Source organism: Hypanus sabinus, chromosome 27 (genome assembly GCF_030144855.1).
Source record: "Hypanus sabinus isolate sHypSab1 chromosome 27, sHypSab1.hap1, whole genome shotgun sequence".
Lineage (NCBI taxonomy): Eukaryota > Metazoa > Chordata > Chondrichthyes > Myliobatiformes > Dasyatidae > Hypanus > Hypanus sabinus.
The window spans coordinates 3,708,656-3,732,218 of record NC_082732.1 but is presented as its reverse complement, the minus strand read 5'-3'; the positions used below and the strand labels follow the sequence as shown (position 1 = coordinate 3,732,218).

Genomic DNA, 23,563 nt, shown 5'->3' with positions numbered 1-23,563 from the left:
GGGCAACCGGTTGAGACATCGCACGGGAGAAAAGTCACAACTTTCCCAAACTTAATGTCAGCTAACTGTGGGCCCATGACAGCTGTTCAGTAAGCCTGGACATCTGGGTCGGTGTGGTGAACTACATATACCTGTCTGGACATGCCCTCCCCATTGACTGCTCCTGTGGCTCCTCCCACTGACCATAGCTCCTCCCACGGACCTCGGTATAAAGACGATTGGAGACACCTACCCAGCCTCGGTCTACAGGATGCAATGTGGTGATCAATTGCTGCTTGTTCTTTCTTCCAGCCAATAAAAGACTATATCTCGCCTCATGTCTCTGAGAGTTATTGATGGTGCATCAGCCTGGTTGGCTCAATGAGCCCCGATGCCCTATCGGGGAGCATGTGCCAGCGCGCAGCTCGACTGGCTATACACCCTCCATGCAGATCTTTGCCACCCAGGGGTCACCCGATTTTACCATTTCGTGAAAGCCCGGAACCTGCCTTACTCCCTCAAGGAGATCAGGATGATGACCAGGGACTGCCAAGTCTGTGCTGAGTGCAAACCACACTTCTACCGTCCTGAAAAGGCATCATAAAAGCCCTGCACCAACCCTTCACTCTGTTCGGATATCCCTACTACATCTACAGTGATAGAGGGTCCTCCTTTATGAGTGACGAGCTGTGCCAGTACCTGCTGGCTAGGGGCATTGCTACTAGTAGGACCACGAGCTATAATCCCCGGGGAAATGGACAGGTGGAGAGGGAGAATGCCACAGTGTGGAAGGCCACACTTTTGCCCTTAAGTCAAAAGGGTTGCCGGTCTCTTTTTGGCAGGAGGTCCTCCCCGAGGCACTATCTGCTCCCTGTTATTTACATCCACCAATGCCACCCCTCACAAGCGCCTATTTTCTTTTCCCAGGCAGTCTGCCACTGGGACCACCCTACCGGCTTGGCTGACATCCCCAGGGCCAGTGCTGCTCCAGAAACATGTGAGGAGCAATAAATACTCCCCACTGGTCGAGAGGGTTCACCTTCTACATGCGAACCCACAGTATGCCTATGTGGTCTTACCTGATGGGCGGGAGGACACGGTCTCCGTCCACGACCTGGCACCCGCAGGAGCAGCAGACCACTACCCCGAACACTCCACGGTAACTGTGAACCCTGTACCCGAGGTGACACCGTGCACACCGAGCCCTCATCACACTCCTATACCGGGCGTCTCGCATGCGCATATACCAGGTGCCTCGCACACGCATGAGGGATCACTGATGCCTAGTGAGCTGACACCTCCAGTCAGGCCGGAACCAGCACAACCTCCGGTGCAATCACCACCAGCGCCTGTGCAATCACAGCTGGTGCTACGTAGATCACAGCGACAGATTTGACCACCTGATAGACTTAACCTGTAAATATACTTGTAAGAAACTTCGCCCCATGAGGACTCTCTTTTAAAACAAAGGGGGGGTGGTGAATGTGGTGAACTACATATACCTGTCTGGACATGCCCCCCACCCCCCGCTGACTGCTCCTGTGGCTCCTCCCACGGACCCTAGTATTAAGGCGATTGGAGTCACCGCCCCGGCCTCGGTCTCCAGGATGCAGTGTAGTGGTCAATTGCTACTTGTACTTTCTTCCAGCCAATAAAAGCCTATATCTCGCCTCACGTCTCCAAGAGTTATTGAAGGTGCATCAGTCAGTAGCCTGGTTGGCTACCATGCTGGCATAGTCAACCCTATGAGTTCAGCTTCAACAGCTTGTCATGAGAGGCAATTAGCCTGGCATTCTTTTTCCCCTTAATATGTTTTATATCAGTTGTGAACTCTAATATGTAGGCCAGGTGTCATTACTGCCATGCAGACCAAGAGTCTGATATTTTGGCCAAAGTGTGCAGGAAGGGTTTGTGGTAAATGAATGCAGTGAAATGGCGACCTTCTCAAAACGAAACCGACACAGAAGACAGACAGATGGAGACCGAGAAGCTCAGGGTCAAACATGCTGAACTTCTTTTTGGGGAATGGAGCTGACAGCTGAAGGAGGCAACCAGTTGCCAAATACCTCCAACCAACTGTTCATGCACAGCACCCACCGCATAGTCTGAAGCATCAGGTGTAATAGCTATGGGTACATTGGGGAGTGGGTGCAGCAGTAGGGTCACATTAGAATGAGCTCATTTGGTATCATCAAATGCCCTGGTCATGTCTGCTGCCTAGTCAAGCACTTGATCAGGGGTATTGCTTTTAGGCCCACAGTGCAGCAGGAGCATAAGTCAGCAGCTCGTGGAATGAAGCGGTGATAGAAATTCACCATACCTAAAAACTCTTGTAATTTTTTAGCAGTGCAGGGCAATAGGAAATTCAAAATAGTGGCATCTTTGGAAGGGAGGGGTTTTACACCTTCTGTGGAGATACGATGGCTGAGAAAGTCAATGGTTGACAACCCAAACTGGCATATAGCAGGATTAATAATCAACCTGTGTTGGCTTAAGTGCTTGAAAATTGTTCAGATTTGGATGCACTGGCGACAAGTATGTCACCCAGGTCAACAAAAAGAGAACTTAAGTTTTTAGTACAGAGTCCATCAGTCATTGAAACTCTGTGCTGCATTTTTCAGTCCAAATGGCATGTACAGAAACTCAAAGAGGCCAAATAGGATTATCACAACTGTTTTGGGAATGTCCTCCAAGCACACAGGCACCTGATGGTAGCCCCCAACAGGATCAACTTTGGAAAAAATTAACTTTACAGCTAAACATGCTACATCCTGTTTACCCTGTATATCTCAGACTTTAGATACAACATTGAGTCATGTCATCTGCAGAAAATCTCTGATGACTCAGTAATAGTTGGGTGTATAAAGGGAGGATGAATACAGGACCCTGGTGGAGGACATTGTCAAATGGTGCAAGCTGAATCATCTGCAGCTCAATATCAGTAAGACAAAGGAGATGGTGATGCACTGCTCCGTGTTACTATCGATGGTGAGGACGTGGATGTGGTGCAGACCGACAATTACTGGGATTGCACTTAACTGACAGACTTGAGCAGAGCACCAACAAAGAGGCTGTGTATAAGAAGGGTCAGAGTCGCCTTTACTTTCTGAGGAGACAGAGGTCCCTTGGAGTATGCAGGCCTCTCCTTCACATATTCTATCAGTCTGTTGTCACCAGTACAATTTTCTATGTGGTGGTGTGCTGGGGCAATGTCAGCAATATGGGTGATGCCTATAGGCTCAATAAGCTGATTAGAAAGGCTGGTTCTGTCATAGGAGTCAAACTGGACACACTGGAGCCTGTGGTGGAACAACAGATCCTCCAGAAAATCCTGGCAATTCTGGACAGTATTTCTCACCCTCTGCATCCCACCTTGACTGACCAGAGGACCACTTTTAGTAATAGGCTAAGAGAACTGCACTGCTCCAAAGAGTGCTATATGAGGTCATTCTTACCCTCAGCCATTAGGCTCTATAATGAGTCAACCTATAGCCGGGGAAGTAATGAACTCCTCCTGTTAGAGTGTTTGAGGTAACTTGTCCTTTTATTCTTTCTTACTTCTCTTCCAATATTTGTAAATTTGTTCATCTGTGTACTTGTAATGTTACTGTGACATTGTAATTTCCTTTGGGATCAATAAAGTATGTATCTATTTATGGTGGATAAAAAAAACATTTTCCTCTTAGCGGTCAATCACAGCAACGTTTGTCATGTGAACTTCTGGCATTATGCTCTCTTACATACAGGTATTTTGACAGAGATATAGGATGCTGGAATTAACAATGTCTAATAAGAGGAATATTCTAGAGGGGGATGTGTGATTGTCACAAGCAGGGAGTAGCAAGAAGTTCAGAATACAGGCCTTAAATATCACTGAAAGTGTTAGAGTTAATATCTAAAAGGCAAGGCATGGTAAAGTCTACCTTCTAAGTATTAACTCTACACTTTCAGTGATATTTAAACAATACACTGCACTAATTAGTCTTTTCCAGCATACTAAACTGTCCGCTATAGATTTCTAATAGGGATTATCAGTTTCTTTTTTGCTTCAACCACTCTACTTGTAAAGCAGGTTTTTACTGAATGTTTGAGAAATTCTGGAGTCATCTCAACCTCGCACTGTAACGCTAGGTGAATTTTCTTCCAAGAGGTGGGATTGTGATGGGCAGCTTTGATTGAAACACTTGGAAGATTACAAGTTCCTATATTACATAGAAATACATCTAAATAAACTTGCAGAAAAGAAATTTAAATCTGGTTAATTTATGTCTGCTTTCTATTGCAATCATAATGGAACATTCTAATTAACGTGGAATGGCAGAAGCAGCATTTCAAGATCAGCTCTGGATTTCTTTGCTCATGCCACCTTCCAAATTCCAGCACCCAACTCTCCTGCTCTTGCTGACCTTGGAAGTTTTGCTTTCCTTTTATAAAAATGCCTGATCTGATCTGTTTATGGGCAATGCAACAAAACAATCTGGTTTTGTAAGTTGCTCTGTATTACATTCAAGCAATCACTGAATTTCACCGACAACAATGTAACCTTCTGTTGCTTGGTATCTTCATCTTTAGAAAGTTCCTCCAAGTCTGCAGTCACAACCCAGTGTTGGATTAATCCATTGCATAATCTAAACCATTCACATCTTTTGGTAATGGCCTCCAGAGTGCAATTCCCAATTCTACATAGCAGTCAGTATACTGCCACTGAGATTAACACTCATGGGTCTGTAATGAGCACATAGCTCCAACCACTTCCAGTTCTGAAGCGGTCCTAGTCCAGCTGCATTTGCGCACCCTTCTCATTAGAAAACCCCAGCAGTATGCTTGTATTCTTCCAGGTCCAGGCTGTCGGCTACCTGTAGCAATTCAACTCCATCAGCTGTATTCATCAAGGAATTCAGTTTATTGATCAATTCTGACCAGTTTGGACGATCATACGCTTTCCACTGCCAGCAATGTTTCATCAAGTCATATCTAGAAGGGAAATAGAAAAAAAGTTACAGCTTGTAATTTTTCAGGTTCGTATTTATACACTTAAAATTGCTATTAATACTAGAAGGAGCAGCAAACAGGAGCAGAAAATCTGGGGGCAAAACATTATTGAAGCCACTATTGCAGATTCCTGCTTTAAACAGGTTATGATAATAACATCATAATAATCTTCCCCTCTCCTTGTAGCATCAAATTTGTTCTGAGTAAGAATATCACTACGACTGAGCACAGGTGCAGTAGCTTCTCTATCAATCGCTTAGCGATTGATGTCAACATTTTGTTATGTTTTTTAGAGTTATTCATTTGTACTATTTCCTCTCATCCCAACTGAATGGAGCAACATTGTCTGCATATTGTTCCTGCTTTGCTTTCGTTTAACTGAAGAACGGAAAATGGAGACCATTCCTGCTATCAAATTTGTTCTGGCTCTTTCAAACACTATGACCACTTTACACGATGATGACCTTAATTTTTGTTTAAATTGTGTTCTTTCTGGTAAAGATTTTCCATAATTTATGCCTTGCTTGTGAATGGTCTGTATCTAATGTTCTGCTGCAAGTAAGTTTTTTTCACTGCACTTGTACATACAGTGCCTATAAAACATATTTACCCCCTTTGGAAGTTTTTATGTTTTATTGTCTTACAACACTGAATCACCGTGGATTTAATTGGGCCTTGTTTTTGACACTGATCAACAGAAAAAGACTCTATTGTGTCAAAGTAAAAACAGAACTCTACAAAGTGATCTAGATTAATTACAAATATAAAACACAAAATCATTGATTGCGTTAAGTATTCAGCCCCTTCAAGACAGTATTTATTATATGTAGCTTTAGCAGCAATTATAACCTGGAGTCGGTGTGGATAGGCATCTATCAGCTTTGCACATCTGGACACTGATTTTTCCCCGTTCTTCTTTACAAAATTGCTCAAGCTCTAACAGATTGCATGGGGATTGTAAGTGAACAGCCCTTTTAAAGTCCACCCACAACTTCTCAATTGGATCGAGGTCTGGGCTCTGACTTGGCCAATCCAGAACATTAACTTTGTTGTTTTTAAGCCTTTCCTGTGTAGCTTTAGCTTTATGCTTGGGGTCATTGTCTTATCAGAAAACAAACTTTCTCCCAAGTTGCAGTTCTCTTCCAAACTGCATCAGGTTTTCCCTCCAGGATTTCCCTGTATGTTGCACCCTACTTTTACCCTACATTTTACACCCTACTTTCACAAGCCTTACAGGGCCTGCTGCAGTGAAGCATCCCCACAGCTTGAGGCAGCCACCACTGTGCTTATGGTAGGAATATGTGTTTTTAATCATTCACAGTGTCTGGCTTACTCTAAACATAACATTTAGTCTGATAGCCACGAAGCTGAATTTTGGTTTCATTAGACCCATAGAACCTTCTTCCAGCTGACTTCAGAGTCTCCCACATGCTTTCTGGCAAACCCTAGTCAAGATTTCACAAGAGTTTTTTTCCCCAACATTGGCTTTCTCTTTGCCACCTTCCCATAATGCTGTGACTGCCAGGCAGCAATTGTTGTATGCTCAGTCTCTTCCATCTCAGCCACTGAACTTTGAAACTCCTCCAGAGTTGTCTTAGGTCTCTTGGTGGCTTCCCTCCCTCACTCCCTTCTTACACAGCCACTCAGTTTTTGAGGACAGCTTGCTCTTGGCAGATTTACAGCTATGCCATACTCTTTCCATTTCTTGATAATTATCTTCACTGTCCTCCAAGAGATATTCAGTGACTTGGAAATTCTCTTGTATCCATCTCCTGACTTGTGCTTTTCAATAACTTTTTTGCAGAGTTATATGGAGTGTTCTTTTGTCTTCATGGTGCACTTTTTGACAGATAACTGACTCACCAGCAGTTAAACCTTCCAGATACAGGTGTATTTTTACTACAATAAATTGAAGCACCTTGACTGCACACGGTGATCTCTATTTAACTATTTGTATGACTTTTAAAACCAATTGGCTGCACCAGTCATGGGACACTGGAAAAATGTTGAATTTCCCCTTGGGGATGAATAAAGTATCTATCTATCTATCTATCTATCTATTTTAAAGGACTGGGGTGAATAATTATGCAATTATTTTCTGTTTTATATTTGTAAGCAATTTAGGTCATTTTGTGGAGATCTGCTTTCACCTTGACACAAAATAGTCTTTTTCTGTTGAGCAGCATTACAAAAGGCAAATTAAATCCACTGTGATTCAGTGTTGTAAAACAATTAAACATGAAAACTTATGGCGGGGTGAATACTTTCTATAGGTGCTATATGCTTGCAGGTATGACTTCATTTCCCTGTCTTGCAACTTCCCCACTTTACACCAAACTTTTTCCCATGGTCATCTCTTTGAATATTCCTCTATTCTAAGTACTAACCCTCCCAACCCCAAGATCATTTCTGAAACAACATAACAATCATCTCTCTAAGCCCCTCCACACCCACCTGAAACCTTCATAGTGATTCTCCTACCAATGGACTGCTTTCCAATCCTAGCATATGATCCTTCCCATTCCTACAATGATCATTTCCTTAAACACACACTGCAACAAGAATCCACTTTCCAAATCCTACTAAAATATTCTCCCTTCATCTCTTGAGTTCACCCCTTTATGATTGATTCCAATAATTCCTCTCAATGTCTTTCCTCTGCAATGCTCTTTCCTGCCAGTAGACATTCTACAACTCATGGATAGCTCAGCATACGGTCAATAAATTGGCCAGATTCCAGTGCTCCCAAGCTATATGAATTCAAATAGTTCAAGTTAATTTCTTCTTACACATCTCCACTCCAGTGTGATCCTCTCCACTTTTGACCAGCCACTCCAGAGAATCATCTTCTGCATTCTCTCCAAGGTCTTCATAAAGTCTTGCTAGGCAGCCCTAACAACAGCAAGGGACAAACTGTTCCAAGCCATTAGAGGGACAAAGCGTGCACAGGCCCAGCGAATCCACAGCCACTTCCAGGACAGCGGCAACACGCGGCGCATGTGGAAGGGCATCCGGAACATCACCAGTTACAGGAATACATCACCTGACTGTGCAGGTGATGCCTCCCTCCCAGATGCGCTGAATAACTTCTACGCGTGTTTTGAGGCAGAAAATGACATGGCGGATTGGAAGTCCACCCCTCCTACAAATGACCAGGTGCTGTGTCTCACTCACTGTGGCAAATGTGAGGAGAACCCTGTGCAGGGTCACCCCACAGAAGGCTGTTGGACCAGACAACATCCCTGGTAGAGTGCTCAGAGGATGTGCAGACCAGCTAGCAGATGTTCTCACTGACATCTTCAACATCTCCTTGAGCAGTGCCACTGTTCCAATGTGCTTCAAGGCCGCCACCATCATCCCCGTGTTGAAGAAGTCTTCAGTGTCCTGCAGTTTGTGTACTGTCCCAACTGCTCAACAGATGATGCCATTGCCATCACCCTCCACCTGGCCCTAACCCACCTGGACAAAAAAGACACATACGTTCGGATGCTGTTCATAGACTTCAGTTCAGCATTCAACACAATCATCCCTCAGAAAATGATTGGAAAGCTGAGCTGACTGGGCCTGAACACCTCCCTCTGCAACTGGATCCTAGACTTCCTGACTGGGAGACCTCAGTCAGTCCGGATCAGGAGAAGCATCTCCAACACCATCACACTGAGCAGGGGGGCTCCCCAGGGCTGTGTGCTCAGTCCACTGCTGTTCACTCTGCTGACTCACAACTGTGCCGCAACACACAGTTCGAACCACATCATCAAGTTCGCCGATGACACGACCGTGGTGGGTCTCATGCCAGTTCATTGGCTATATTTAAGAGGGAGTTAGATATAGCTCTTGTGGCTAAAGGGATCAGGGGATATTGGGAGAAAGTAGGTACAGGGTTCTGAGTTGGATGATCAGCCATGATCATACTGAATGGCGGTGCAGGCTCGAAGGGCTGAATGGCCTACTGCTGAAACTATTGAATATATTTCTATGTTTCATCAGCAAGAATAATGAGTCAGCTTACAGACAGGAGATGCAGCAGCTAATGGACTGGTGCAGAGCCAACAACCTGCCTCTGAATGTGAACAAAAGAGATGGTTGTTGACTTCAGGAGGGCACAGAGCGACCACTCCCCCCTGAACATCAACGGCTCCTTGATAGAGATCGTTAAGAGCACCAAATTTCTTGGTGTTCACCTGGCGGAGAATCTCACCTGGTCCCTCAACACCAGCTCCATAGCAAAGAAAGCCCAGCAGCGTCTCTACTTTCTGCGAAGGCTGAGGAAAGTCCATCTCCCACCTCTCCCCCCCCCCCCCCCACATCCTCATCACATTCTACATTGACAGTGTCCTGAGCAGCTGCATCACCGCCTGGTTCGGAAATTGCACCATCTCGGATCACAAGATCCTGCAGCGGATAGTGAGGTCAGCTGAGAAGATCATCCCGCCATCACGGACATTTACACTACACGTTGCATCCGCAAGCAGCATTATGAAGGACCCCATGCACCCCTCATACAATCTCTTCTCCCTCCTGCCACCTGGGAAAAGGCACCAAAGCATTTGGGCTCTCATGACCAGACTATGTAACAGTTTCTTCCCCCAAGCTATCAGACTCCTCAATACCCAGAGCCTGGACTGACACCTTGCCCTATTGTCCTGTTTATTGTAATGCCTGAACTGTTTTGTGCGCTTTACACAGTCCTGGGTAGGTCTGTAGTCTAGTGTAGTTGTTTTGTTTTTTTTTTCTCCGTGTTGTTTTTTACGTAGTTCAGTCTAGTTTTTGTACTGTGTCATGTAACACCATGGTCCTGAAAAACATTGTTTCATCTTTACTATGTACTGTACCAGCAGTTATGGTGGAAATGACAATAAAAGTGATGACTTGACTTGAGTTCATAACCTTCCTTAAATGTGGTGCCCAGAAACATACAGTGCCTTTTAAAAGTATTCAGCCACCAACCCTTTGTTCACCTAAATGAGTATTAAACCAAGGATTTTGTTCAATTTGATGAGAATTTTTATTTGTGGATCACGTTCTCCTTTTTTCACATTAGAGCCCAAAGAACAGGGAAAATTAGACAGAATGAAGAACTAATAATTCAAACTTTACTCAACGTTATAGAGCCCATTCATCCTTGCAAAATTGCTCAAGCTATGCCAGGTTAGTTGGGGAGCAGCAGTGAACAGCAATCTTGAAGCCTTACCAGAGATGTTCGATTGGTTTAAGGTCAGGACTCTAAGTGGGACATCAATTTTCTTCATTTGAAGATATTCCATGGTTGTTCTGGCAGCGTGCTTTGGGTTATTGTCCTGCTGAAAGACTAACTCCCACCCCAGTTTAAGCTTTCTGGCAGAGGCTAGTAAGTTCTTGTCCAGGATCTCTCTGTATTTAGCAGCATTCACCTTCCCATCAATCCTGACCAGATTTCCTGTCCCTGCTACTGAAAAGCATCCCAATAGCATGATGCTACCCCCACCATGCTTCACAGTAAAGCTTCACTTTAGACTCATCTGACCACAAGACCTTTATCCACAACTTTACAGTATCTTCTAAGTGACGCTTTGCAAAGTATTAACAGGCAAGGACATGATTTTTTTAAGCCAGGACTTCTTCCTTGACAGTCTTCCATGAATAACATTTTTATGCAATGCTTAGAGATTACGGAGCCATGATACATCTCCATTTGCAGCCACTGACTTCTGCAGCTCATTTAATAGAGTTGGTGTCAGAGTAACCTCTCTTACATGCCATTCTTCTCTGGCACCCTGACCAAGGCAGTGTGGCTGTGTTTCATATTTTTCCAGTATTTCATGATGAACTGCACTGAACTCTGAGGTATGTTCAGTGGTTTTGAAATTGTCTTGTACCCTTCTCCAGATTTGTGCTTTCCAGGACTAGTTTTAAATGCTCTTTTGTCTTCATTTTGATTTGGTCTGTTGAAAATCTACCATACTGTTGGAGCTTATAGAGAGAAGGGGCAATTATTCTTATGAATTCATTGAAAACAGGCGATCCTCCAATTTACTACATCAACAAATTGGGTGAGTTGGTAAGATAATGTGCAGTAATGCAGCTGAGAAAGGTTGGCGCAGTATTTATAAAGGGGATGAATACATTTTCAGCTTCACAATTTTGGCTTTTAATTTTTAGTAAATGCTTGACGGGTTTTGGAATTTTTCTTTTGATTTGACATGTTTTGTAAAATATCTCAGTAGGAGTAGGATCTCAGAAATCCTACTTTTATATATTTAAAATTTTTTAAATAAGACAGTATCATGTGAACATTGCTGTGGAGGCTAAGTATGTTTCCAAGGCACGGCACACAATGCATTATCTGTGCTCAGTAGTGTTTTGTACAGCTTGGTTTTACTTGCTGGCTTTTGTACTTGTTCCTCTATCAACAGATGAATTTGTGACATTGACCGGTACATGGGATTGAAATATAGCAATAATGGAAACAAATTTAAGGGACGGGCAGAATTGGCAACTCAATATACCAGGGTATCAATGCTTCTGATGTGACAGAGGTGGAGATCAGAGATGAGGGGGAGCTGCTACATTGATTAGACCACAAGATATAGGAGCAAAACTAGGCCATTTGACCTATCAAGTCTGCTCTGCCATTTTCTCATGGCTGATCCATTTTTCCCTTCAGCCCCAATCTCCTGCCTTCTCCCTGTATCTATTCATGCCTTGACCAATGATGAGTTTGTCAACCTCTGTCTTAAATACTCAGAGGTTATATTTAACCTCTAAGAGCCCTTCGAAGCCAGTGATCACAATATGACTGTGTTCAACTTGAAATTTGATAGTGAGAAAGTAAAGTAAGACATAACAATATTTCAGTGGAGTAAAGGAAATTATAATGGTATGAGAGAGGAGCTGGCCAAAGTAAATTGGAAGGAGCAGCTGGCATAGATGACATGGAGCTATGGAGGCCAGGTCACCGGGTGTATTTAAAGCAGAGATCGATAGATCTTTGATTGCAACAGCATCAAAGGTTACAGAGAAAAGGTCAAGGAATGGGGTTGAGGAGGGGAAAAAAGAATCAGCCATGATTAAATGGTGGAGCAGAATCGATGGGCCAAATGGCCTAATTCTGCTGCTATGTCTTCAAGTCTTGGCCTCCACAGCCACCTGTGGCAACAAATTCCACAGATTCACTACTCTCTGGCTAAAGAAATTCTTCCTCATCTCTGTTCTAAAAGGACAAACCTCTATTCTGAGACTGTGTCCTCTGGTCCGAAACTTTCCCACCACAGGAAACACTGTCTCCACATCCACTCTATCAAGACCTTTCACTGTTCAATAGGTTTCAATTAGTTCACCCATTATTCTTCTGAATTCTAGTGAATACAGGCCCACAGTCATCACATGCTCTTCATTAGACAAGCTGTACAATCCTGGAATCATTTTCGTGATTTCCTTTGAACCCTCTCCAGTGTCAGCACATCCTTTCTAAGATAAAGGACCCGAAATGGCTCACAATGCTCCAAGTGAGGCCTCACCAATGTTTTCTCTTCATTTACAAAATAGAATATCCTTTTATTTCTTCTAGCAAAGTGCATGACCATATACTTTCACTTCTTTGTCTACTCTCCTAATGTTTAAGTCCCTCTGTGGCCTCTCTACTTCCTCAAAACTACCTGCCTCCCCATCTGCCTTTGTATTGTCCACAAACTTTGCAACAACGTAATCAATTCCATCATCCAAATCATTGACACATAACAGGAAAAGCAGTCCCAATACAGACCCCTGATGAACACACCAGTCACCAACAGTGAACTAGATAAGGCTCCCTCTATTCTCACTCTTTGGCTCCTGCCAATCAGCCAATGCTCTATCTATGCTAGTATCTTTCCTGTAACGCCATGGACTCTTGTTAAGCAGCCTCTGTGTGGCACCTTGTCAAAGGCCTTCTGAAAACACAATTACATAACATCAACTTGTTTTCCTTTATCTATCCTGCTTGTTATTTCTTCAAAATATTCCAACAGATTTGTCAAGTAAGATTTTCCCTTGAGAAAACCATGCTGACTAAAGTCTATTTTATCATGTGCCTCCAAGTACCCCGAAACCAAATCCTTAACTATCAACTCCAACATCTTCCCAACCACTGAGGTCAGATTAACTGGCATGTAATTTCCTTTCATCTCCCTCTCCCCCTTCTGGAAGAGTGGAGTTACATTGGCAATTTTCCAGACTCCGGAATCAAGCCAGAATTCCTCGATTCTTGAAAGATCATTACTAATGCCTCCACAATCTCTTTAAGCCACCTCTTTCAGAGCCATAGGGTGTACACCATCTAGTCCAGCTGACTTATCTGCTTTCAGACCTTTCTATTTCCCAAGAACCTTCTCTCTCATATTGGCAACTTCAAACACTTCTGCCCCCTGACACTCTAGAACTTCTACCATACTGCTAATGTTTTCCAGTGAAGACTGATGCAAAACACTTATTCAGTTAATGTGCCATTTGCTTGTCTGCATTACTATTTCCCTCCTGTGACATTTACTGGGAGCATTGCAGATGAAGGGCCAAGAGCATTGCTGAGGATCCCTATCACCCATCCCACAATCTCTTTGACCCACTATTGTCAAGGAGGTGGTAGAGGAACATCAATCCTGGGACTGTCAGACTGTGTAACAGCTTCTTCTCCAGGCTGAGAGACTGAAGAATACAAGGACTCCTCACTAGTACACCAAGCTGTTCACTGCACACTATGTGCATTATATCCACTCCCTTTTGTAGGCTTTCCCATTGTATTGAGATATTAATTATATCTCATTAATTTACCTGTGGTAATACTTTGCTTTTGTGCTGTGTGGTATATGCTCTGTAGGTGGTCTAGAGGAATGTTGTTTCATTTGTAAACATGTACAGCCAGACGACAATAAACTTAAACCTGAAACATATCAACTCCTGCCCGAGGAGTGACTTGGATCTGCTACAATTTTCATACCCTCACAACAGTTCGATAGCAGATGCCAGTTCATTGGCTTTTCACTTGGCTCTGAAGATCTGGATAGTGAAGATGCATACATCAGGATGTTTTTCATTGACTACAGCTCAGCGTTAATTGAAACTAATTCCCAAGCCTGAAGACTCCTTGATAACTCCTAGTGCAACTGAATCCTTGATCTCTTCACTTGCAGACCCGTTAGTATGAACTGGTAGCATCTCCTCCACAACCACCATCAGCACAGGTGCACCAGAAGTTTGTGTGCTTATCCCCCTGCTCTACTCACATTATACCATTCCTATGATTGTGAGGCAAAGTACAACTCCAATGCCATGTTTAAGTTTGCTGACTCCACCACTTTTGTTGGCCAAATCAAAGATGATGATAAATCGACATATAAGAGGGAGATTGAAAATCTGGTTGAATGGTGCCACAACAACAAACCCTCACTCAAAGTCAGCACACCAAACAGCTAATTATTGACTACAGTAGGAAGAAAATGTAAGTCCATGAGCCAGTCCTCATTAGGGGATTGAAGGTGGAGAGGGTCAGCATTTTAAATTCCTTGTCATTATCAATCAGAAGATCGGTGCTGAGACCAGACCATAAATGCCATTATAGAAAAGGCATGACATCACTTCAACTTTCTTCAAGATTTGCACAGATTCGGCATGTCATCTAAAACTTTGACAAACTTTTATAGATGCATAGTGGAGAGTATATTGACTGGTTGCATCACTATACAGAAACGCTAATGCCAAAACAATGGGAAAGCTTACAAAAGGGAGTGGATACAGCCCAGTCCATCACAAGCAAAGCCCTCTCCAGCACTGAGCACATCTATAAAGAGCACTGCCACAGGAAAGCAGCATCCATCAAACATTCCAACTATCAGGACATGCTGTCGTCTTGCTGCTGCCTTTGGGAAGGAAGCTGTAGGTCCCACACTACCACATTCAGGAACAGTGATTACCCTACAACCATCGGCTCCTGAACCAGCACGAACAAGTTCACTCAACTCTCAACTGATTCCACTTACTTCCACGTACTCCTCAACTTAGGTTCTCAGTATTATTTGTTCAGTTATTTTTTTTGTATTTGCAGATAGGTTTCTTTTGCATATTTTGTGGTTTGTCAGTCTTTGTGTGTGGTTTTTCATTGACTCTGTTTATTTCCCTGTTCTATTGTAAATGCCTGCAAAAATGAATCTCAAAGTAGTATATGGTGATATAAGTATATTGATAATAAAGTTAATTTGTACTTTTAAAATGAAGCTAATCTTTCTTTCGAATGGGTTTTAGGGAAAACTAGTGGAAGAGGAGATTGCTCTGAGCACTAGAATAGACTCAGTGAGCTAAAATAGCCCTCTTCCATGACACAAGGCAATATGATCTGTTTTGAGTGTCAGCATCAACAAATTATATTTCCCACTTTTTATTAGACAAGATTATCTTCATTTGCATTTTTGTACAGTTCTGTTGGCAACAAGTTACTCACAGTCATTGACAAGTTTTATCCCAAATACTCAGTTACTCCCACTCTGCAGCATCCACTGTAGGTGTGATGCTGGGGCAGGGAACTATCTGTGTCACCTTCGTGCCTTTGTTGTAGCCAATATCAAATGTATGAAGATCTGGTTTGAAGATTTTCAGGAAAAGGGTGGCCACAGAAATTAACAATGCCAGAATCCCAACTTAATGAGAACATTGACATGGCAGATCACTGTAGAACCTAACACGGCTGGTCTCATGAACACAAAATTCCTCAAAACATATAATCCTAAAACAGCCGGAGTTTGGAAAAATGTCAAGACACATTATTAGATACAAGAGCGACACAAGACACAAAGACTTTTAAATTGTACCCACAATACAGAATGTGATTGATAGGACCAGTCAGATGTTATCAACTCGAGTCATTAGTAATTTAATGCAAGATGTGTTCACCAGTAATGCATTGCATTGATCAGCAGTCATAATCAATTTGTTATGTAATGCTAGAAGGATAGTAGCCAGCAGCGATCTGGCAGAGCTGATTGAAGTCCTGCTCAAGAGTCTCGGCCTGAACTGTTGGCTATACCATTTTCCATTGATGCTACCTGGCCTGCTGAGTTCTTCCAGCATTTTGTGTGTGTTCCTTGGATTTCCAGCATCTGTCGATCTTTAAACAACACACACAAAATGCTGGTGGAACACAGCAGGCTGGGCAGCATCTATAAGGAGAAGCACTGTCGACATTTCAGGCCGAGACCCTTCAACAGGACTAACCGAAAGGAAAGATAGTAAGAGATCTGAAAGTAGTGGGGGGGGAAGGGGAAATGCGACATGATAGGAGAAGACTGGAGGGGGTGGGATGAAGCCAAGAGCTGGAAAGGTGATTGGTGCAAGTGATACAGAGCTAGAGAAGGGAAAGGATCATGGGACGGGAGGCCGCGGGAGAAAGAAAGAGGAGGGGCAGCACCAGAGAGAGATGGAGAACAGGCAAACAACTAAATATGTGAGAGATGGGGTAAGAAGGGGAGGAGGGGCATTAACGGAAGTTAGAGAAGTCAATGTTCATGCCATCAGGTTGGAGGCTACCCAGCCAGTATATATGGTGTTGTTCCTCCAACTAGAGTTTGGATTTATTTTGACAGTAGAGGATGCCATGGATAGACATACCAGAGTGGGAATGGGACGTGGAATTAAAATGTGTGGCCACTGGGAGATCCTCCTTTCTCTGGCGGACCAAGCGTAGGTGTTCAGTGAAACAGTCTCACAGTCTGCGTTGGGTCTCACCAATATATAAAAGGCCACATCGGGAGCACCGGACACAGTATACCACACCAGCCGACTCACAGGTGAAGTGTTGCCTCACTTGGAAGGACTGTCTGGGGCCCTGAATGGTGGTGAGGGAGGAAGTGTAAGGGCAGGTGTAGCACTTGTTCCGCTTAACAAGGGTAAGTGCCAGGAGGGAGATCGGTGGGAAGGGATGGGGGGGGGGGGGACGAGTGGACAAGGGAGTCGCGTAGGGAGCAATCCCTGCGGAAAGCAGAAAAGGGGGGGAGGGAAAGATGTGCTTGGTAGTGGGATCCCATTGGAGGTGGCAGAAGTTACGAAGAATTATACGTTGGACCTGGAGGCTGGTGGGATGGTAGGTGAGGACAAGGGGAACCCTATCCCAAGTGGGGTGGCGGGCAGATGGGGTGAGGGCAGATGTGCGGGAAATGGGAGAGATGCATTTGAGAGCAGTTGATGGTGGAAGAAGGGAAGCCCCTTTGTGTAAAAAAGGAAGACATCTCCTTTGTCCTGGAATGAAAAGCCTCATCCTGAGAGCAGATACGGCAGAGACGGAGCAATTGTGAGAAAGGGATAGCATTTTTGCAAGAGACAGGGTGGGAAGAGGAATAGTCCAGGTAGCTCAGAAACAAAGGGGCTTCCCTTCTTCCACCATCAACTGCTCTCAAATGCATCTCTCCCATTTCCCGCACATCTGCCCTCACCCCATCTGCCCGCCACCCCACTTGGGATAGGGTTCCCCTTGTCCTCACCTACCATCCCACCAGCCTCCAGGTCCAACGTATAATTCTTCGTAACTTCTGCCACCTCCAATGGGATCCCACTACCAAGCACATCTTTCCCTCCCCCCCTTTTCTGCTTTCCGCAGGGATTGCTCCCTACGCGACTCCCTTGTCCACTCGTCCCCCCCCCCCCCATCCCTTCCCACCGATCTCCCTCCTGGCACTTACCCTTGTTAAGCGGAACAAGTGCTACACCTGCCCTTACACTTCCTCCCTCACCACCATTCAGGGCCCCAGACAGTCCTTCCAGGTGAAGCGACACTTCACCTGTGAGTCAGCTGGTGTGGTATACTGCATCCAGTGCTCCCGGTGTGGCTTTTTATATATTGGTGAGACCTGACAGAGACTGGGAGACCATTTCGCTGAACACCTACGCTCGGTCCGCCAGAGAAAGCAGGATCTCCCAGTGGCCACACATTTTAATTCCACATCCCATTCCCATTCTGATATGTCTATCCATGGCCTCCTCTGCTGTCAAAATGAATCCAAACTCAGGTTGGAGGAACAACATCTTATATACCGGCTGGGTAGCCTCCAACCTGATGGCATGAACATTGACTTCTCTAACTTCTGTTAATGCCCCTCCTCCCCTTATTACCCCATCCCTGACATATTTAGTTGTTTGCCTGTTCTCCATCTCCCTCTGGTGCCCCCCCCCCCCACTTTCTTTCTCCTGAGGCCTCCCGTCTCATGATCCTTTCCCTTCTCCAGCTCTGTAACACTTTCACCAATCACCTTTCCAGCTCTTGGCTTCATCCCACCCCCTCCGGTCTTCTCCTATCATTTCACATTTCCCCCTCCCCCCACTACTTTCAAATCTCTTACTATCTTTCCTTTCAGTTAGTCCTGACAAAGGGTCTCGGCCTGAAACATTGACAGTGCTTCTCCTTATAGATGCTGCCTGGCCTGCTGTGCTCCACCAGTATTTTGTGGACGCTGTTTGAATTTCCAACATCTGCAGATTTCCTCATGTTTGATCTGTAGATTTTTTCTTGTTTGTGAATTTAGCCCTTGTCTGCTGGAATGCTTCTGTATAACAAATTTTCTCTGCATTACAAATACGTTGAAACTTACTTAACCTTTCCCTATAACTCAGTTCCTCAAGTCCTGGCAATATCCTTGTAAATTTTCTTGGTACTCTTTTCATCTTATTGACATCTTTCCTGTGGGCACATGATATTCCAAATTAGCTCTCAAATTAAGTCTTATACAATTTCAACACACTAACCCAGTTGCTGTGCTCAATAATTTTATTTATGAAGACCAATATGAAAAGTTTTCTATTCCTGGGCTCCAATAATAATCTGATTTAAATATTTATATTTTGCTGTTGCCGAGGAGCACTACAATTACTAAGTTTCTGAGTATATTAATATCCTTTGCCGTAGTATGCCGTCTTACAGCATAATGATTATCCTTTGTTAGCCACAAAGCACATTAGGCTACGAGATTGGCTTGAACAATCTCGTGAGCTCAACAATGTGACAGCTGTATATCCACTGACCTCATTAGCCATGAGCAGCTCCAGTGACTCTAATTAAGCATTTTCACTTATGGGTTCGATAACTATGCCAAACTACTCCTGAACAAAGTCATCAGCCCCTACCATTCAGAATAGCCTATCTTTGGAAAAGAAAGCACAATGGACAAAACATACTGAAATCTACAAATATATTTTCGATTTTTAGTTGGAACTAAAGTGCACAAACTTGTTCATTGCCAATTTTGTCATTGTTTATTCCCTGTCATCCTAGTCAGCATAATCACTCCACAACACAAAGTTGGCAAGATTCCACCTGTCAAAAGATAACATACAAGGTCTTCTCAAATGATTTCAGCTTCAAATAACTTGAATGATCTGTCCTTTATGGGGGAAACATATAACAAATGGAGGCAGAAGCAGTATTTTTCTTCAGCATTTTTATAATTTTTTTCCCCATCAGCAAATAACAGGAGCTAAAGCACAAACATTTTCACTGAATGCAATCCAATTTTTGCAATCTTACAGATTGTGAGGTAATAGATTCCTAAAACATAAAGCATGTTGAAATATTTGGTAGCACAACTTTAAAAGAAAGGCACAAACTTAAAATTATTTATTAACTGCCTGAGACTTTATATGGTCTTATCGCTAAAGTTCAACATAATCTCTTGACTTTTGAACTCAATGCTTTGACTAATAAAACTGAGAATTCCATAATTCTTTTTAACCACCTTATTGAGGGGCTATAAACTTGGACCCCAAGATCTCTCTGCTTAGCAACACTGTTAAGGATTTTGCCTTTAACAGTGTTATGATCTGCTTGCATTTGCCCTACCAAGATGCAACACCTCACATTTATCTGGGTTAAATTCCACCTGCCATTTCTCTGCCCATATCTGGAACTGATCTATACTGTGCCGTATTCTTTGCCAATCTTCTACATTATCCGCAACTCCACCAATCTTGCTATCATCCTCAAACTTACTAACCCACCAGTCTACATTTTCATCCAGGTCGTTACATGCACCATAAACAGCAGAGGTCTCAGCACGGATCCCTGCAGAACACCACTCATTACAGACCTTCAGCTCAAATAAGTCCCTTTGACCACTACCCTGTCTTCTATGCACAAGCCAGTTCTGTACCTAAACAACCAATTCATCGCAGACCCCATGCATCTTAATCTTCAGGATTAGCCAGCCATGAAGGACTTTGTCAAAAACCATGCAGACAAGATCCACTACCCTACCTTCATCAATCTCCCTTTAGCCAAAGGGTAGTAAATCTATGGAATTCATTGCCACAGATGGTTGTGGAGGCCAAGTCATTGGGTATATTTAAAGTGAAGGTTGATAGGTTCTTGATTAGTCAAGCCATCAAAGATTAGGGAAAGAAGGCAGGAGAATTGAGAGGAACTGTTCTGCCTCAAGGCACTGTTTGGTTTGAACGTAATTCCTGTTTGTGAGCTGTATTTCCTGTGTGGGTTAATTTGGATTTCAACTTGGAGCAAACATGTTAGAAAGACCTCCATCTCATCCATTCTTTATTTGCCCTTGAAAAAGCAACATCTGTGAGTCTTGAGCTTTTTTCTTTAATATTGGTAACATTCAGTAAATGTGCTTTGAAAGAAGCATTATATTTATTGTTCATTGCTATTAAGCTATTGTTCCGGCGCAAATTACTCTAGTCCATGGCACAGCTAGAGAATGTTGCATGTGTTATTACCTTGATCATGAGAATAATCAGTAATATTTGTATATTCTGGCCCGCAACAATTCTGTATTAAATCCAGTATGTGTTTTACTTAACTTTCTGCTGTTTAACTAAAAGTTTGCACATTAAATACCCTGCTTCCATCTGGGGTGATCTTTGAGAAAATGTTTAACTCCCTGCCTGGCTTTGTACACAATGCACTGTGAGGGCAGTGGAGTGAAAAGATAATTCGGCTTCAACAGCATTAGCCTTGGACCAAAGATTAGTCTGAACATTGTATGCTACAATGTCAGCTTCAGACCCTAGCAACGTTAGTTGCCAAGTTCTGAAAGTCAGGTCAAAATGTGAGAGCCTTTGTAACATCAGACATTACCACGAGCAAGAATATAATCAAGGACAACATTTTCAAAGCGAGAATGGCTAAAGACTCTGCAGCAAGACAGTTTCAAGACAAGTCTATGAAACTATCCATTATTTTGCCAAAGACTTGATGAAATGATCATTTGACTTTTTGTTTCAGAATTAAGAATGACATCATGGATGTCAGACAGGGAGTGCTCTGCCTCTAGAGGTGCCATTCATTTTGAAACTGTTTTTACATCATTTCCATCACGTTAATTTGGATTGTGACTTGAGCAAACATGGTAGAAAGACATCCTTCTCCATCCACTCTTTATTTCACCTTGAAACAGCAAAATCAGTGAGCCTTAAGCTTTCATAATCTTGGTAAACATTTAGTAGATGTAATTTGAAGGAAGTGTTATGTTTATTATTCATCACTATTAAGCTCACTCCAGCTTGCGGCACGGCTACAGAATGTTATATGTGTCTATTACCTTGACCGTGAGGATAATTGATAGTATATTCAGCCCTAAGACAATTCTGTATTAAATCTCATACATGTTTTACTTAACTTTCTGCACTTTCACAAAGTTTTCTCATTAAATACCCTGAAGTAAGCTTCCAGCTCAGGTGATTTTTGAGGAAGTGTTTAACTCCCTGCCTAGCTTCGTACACAATGTACTGTGAGGGCAGTGGAGCCATGCTGGAATGGCAGAGTTGACCCAATGGGCCGAATGGCCTAATTCCACTCCCATATCTTATTATCTAAATTAGTGTCAAACATTTGTGAAATCTCTTTCTGCTTTATTCAATGCAGAGTTTTATCTGTAGCTGGACGCAAGTCAAATTAAGCTTTCCATATAAAAAGCAACATATTGCAAATGCTGGGAATCTGACACAAAATGTCCTTTGAAAATGATTCTATTCTGATAAAAGGTCATTGACCTGAATCTTGAACTCCATCCCCTTCCACAAATGGTGCTGGACTTGCTGAGTAAATCCAGCATTAGCCACTGTTATACCTGAATTTTATCGGCCGGCTCCCTAAACATCTCTCTTAGGTGTATTCTATAGATGTGAGGTGGAGTGTGTACTGACTGGCTACGTCACAGCCAGGTATGGAAACACTGATGGCTTTGAACAGAAAAGGTAATGGATTCGGCCAGTCCATCGTGGGTAAAACCCTCCCCAACTACTGAGCAAACCTTTATGAAAAGCTGTCAGAGGAAAGAAGCATCTATCATCAGAGATCCCCACCACCCAGGCCATGCTCTCTTCTAGCTGCTGCCATCAGGTAGAAGGCTTCAGGACTCGCACCACCAGGTTTAAGAACAGTTACTACCCCACAACCATCAGGCTCTTGAGCAAAGGGGATAACTAACTACACTCACTTGCCCGTTCACTGAGATGTCCCCACAACCAATGATCTCACTTTAAGGACTCTATCTGGTTATCTCATGTTTTCATTATTTATTGCTATTTATATATTTGCACTTGCTCAGTTTGGTGTCTTCTGCACTCTGGTTGATCTGTATTGATCCAGTTATTGGTACTATTCTATTGACTTGCTAAGTATGCCTGCGGGAAAATGAATCTCAGAGTTGTATATGGTGATGTACATGTACTTTGATAATAAAAGTTACTTTGAACTTTGAAGCTCTGAAATTGTTGCAAGGTTACTGTGAATTTATTATTTAGAGATGTAGCATGGACTAGGCCCTTCTGACTAACCCAGCAACTCCTGATAACACTGATTTAACCCTAATCTAATCACAGGACAATTTATAATGAACAATAAAGATGTTATGTCTTTAGACTGTGGGAGGAATCTGGAGCACCCAGAGAAAACTCACACATTCTACAGGAGGATGTATAAAGATTCCTTAGAGAGGACTTTGCTTTTTCTAAGTCAAATGCAAGTCTGTATTGCATAAAGCTGTTTGCGTGCAGTGATATTAACATAGCCTATTGTTGCACTTCATCTTGAAAATGTTTTCATTTTTAAATAGGTTATGCCTTCCTCACTAAATCTGGGCATAAAATCCTGATATTTCTTTAGACACGTTCAGATTGCAATATCAGCAGCAGTTAGTATGTTAAGTTCTGCATACACTCTAGGGTAAGAACAGTGATACCCACACATTCTCCCTGCAAATACAGACAAGTATGAAGACAAAAATCTAGAGTTCGCAGAGTGGTGGTGGGCATTTCATGCATTAGTCAATGAAATCAAAAGCTAAAAAATATTGGAATGTTGGAATACAAAATTAAAAATACTGTAAACACTCAACAGGTCAGACGGCATCTGCAGAGAGGGAAAATTGATCAAAGTTTTAAGTCAATGTTTCTCCTGCAGATGTTGTCTGGTTTGCTGCGTATTTCCATCATTTAGTGCTTTAAACAAGCATGCAATATTCTTACTGTTTGTGGAGTTTAACGATCCAGGCATGAAGCTGGTACTTTTCATCTCAAGCTGACATGTATACCTCAAAAGAGCAGTAAAAGGCAAGTTGAATACTACCTTACAGAATGAGGAAGTTAGTGA

The 23,563-nt window shown here is 43.0% G+C and overlaps 1 protein-coding gene across 2 annotated transcripts in view; it reads right to left on the bottom strand.

Moving 5' to 3' along the window:
• Positions 1–2,851: 2,851 nt before the first annotated feature.
• The window catches only part of si:ch73-206d17.1 (tyrosine-protein kinase STYK1), a 91,103-nt gene continuing 70,391 nt past the window's right edge, over positions 2,852–23,563 (bottom strand). For both annotated transcript variants that reach the window (XM_059951635.1, XM_059951634.1), the window contains exon 10: positions 2,852–4,953. In XM_059951635.1, coding sequence (XP_059807618.1) covers positions 4,782–4,953 — 172 coding nt within the window. In that variant the 3' untranslated portion in view covers positions 2,852–4,781. The remainder of the gene's footprint in view (positions 4,954–23,563) is intronic.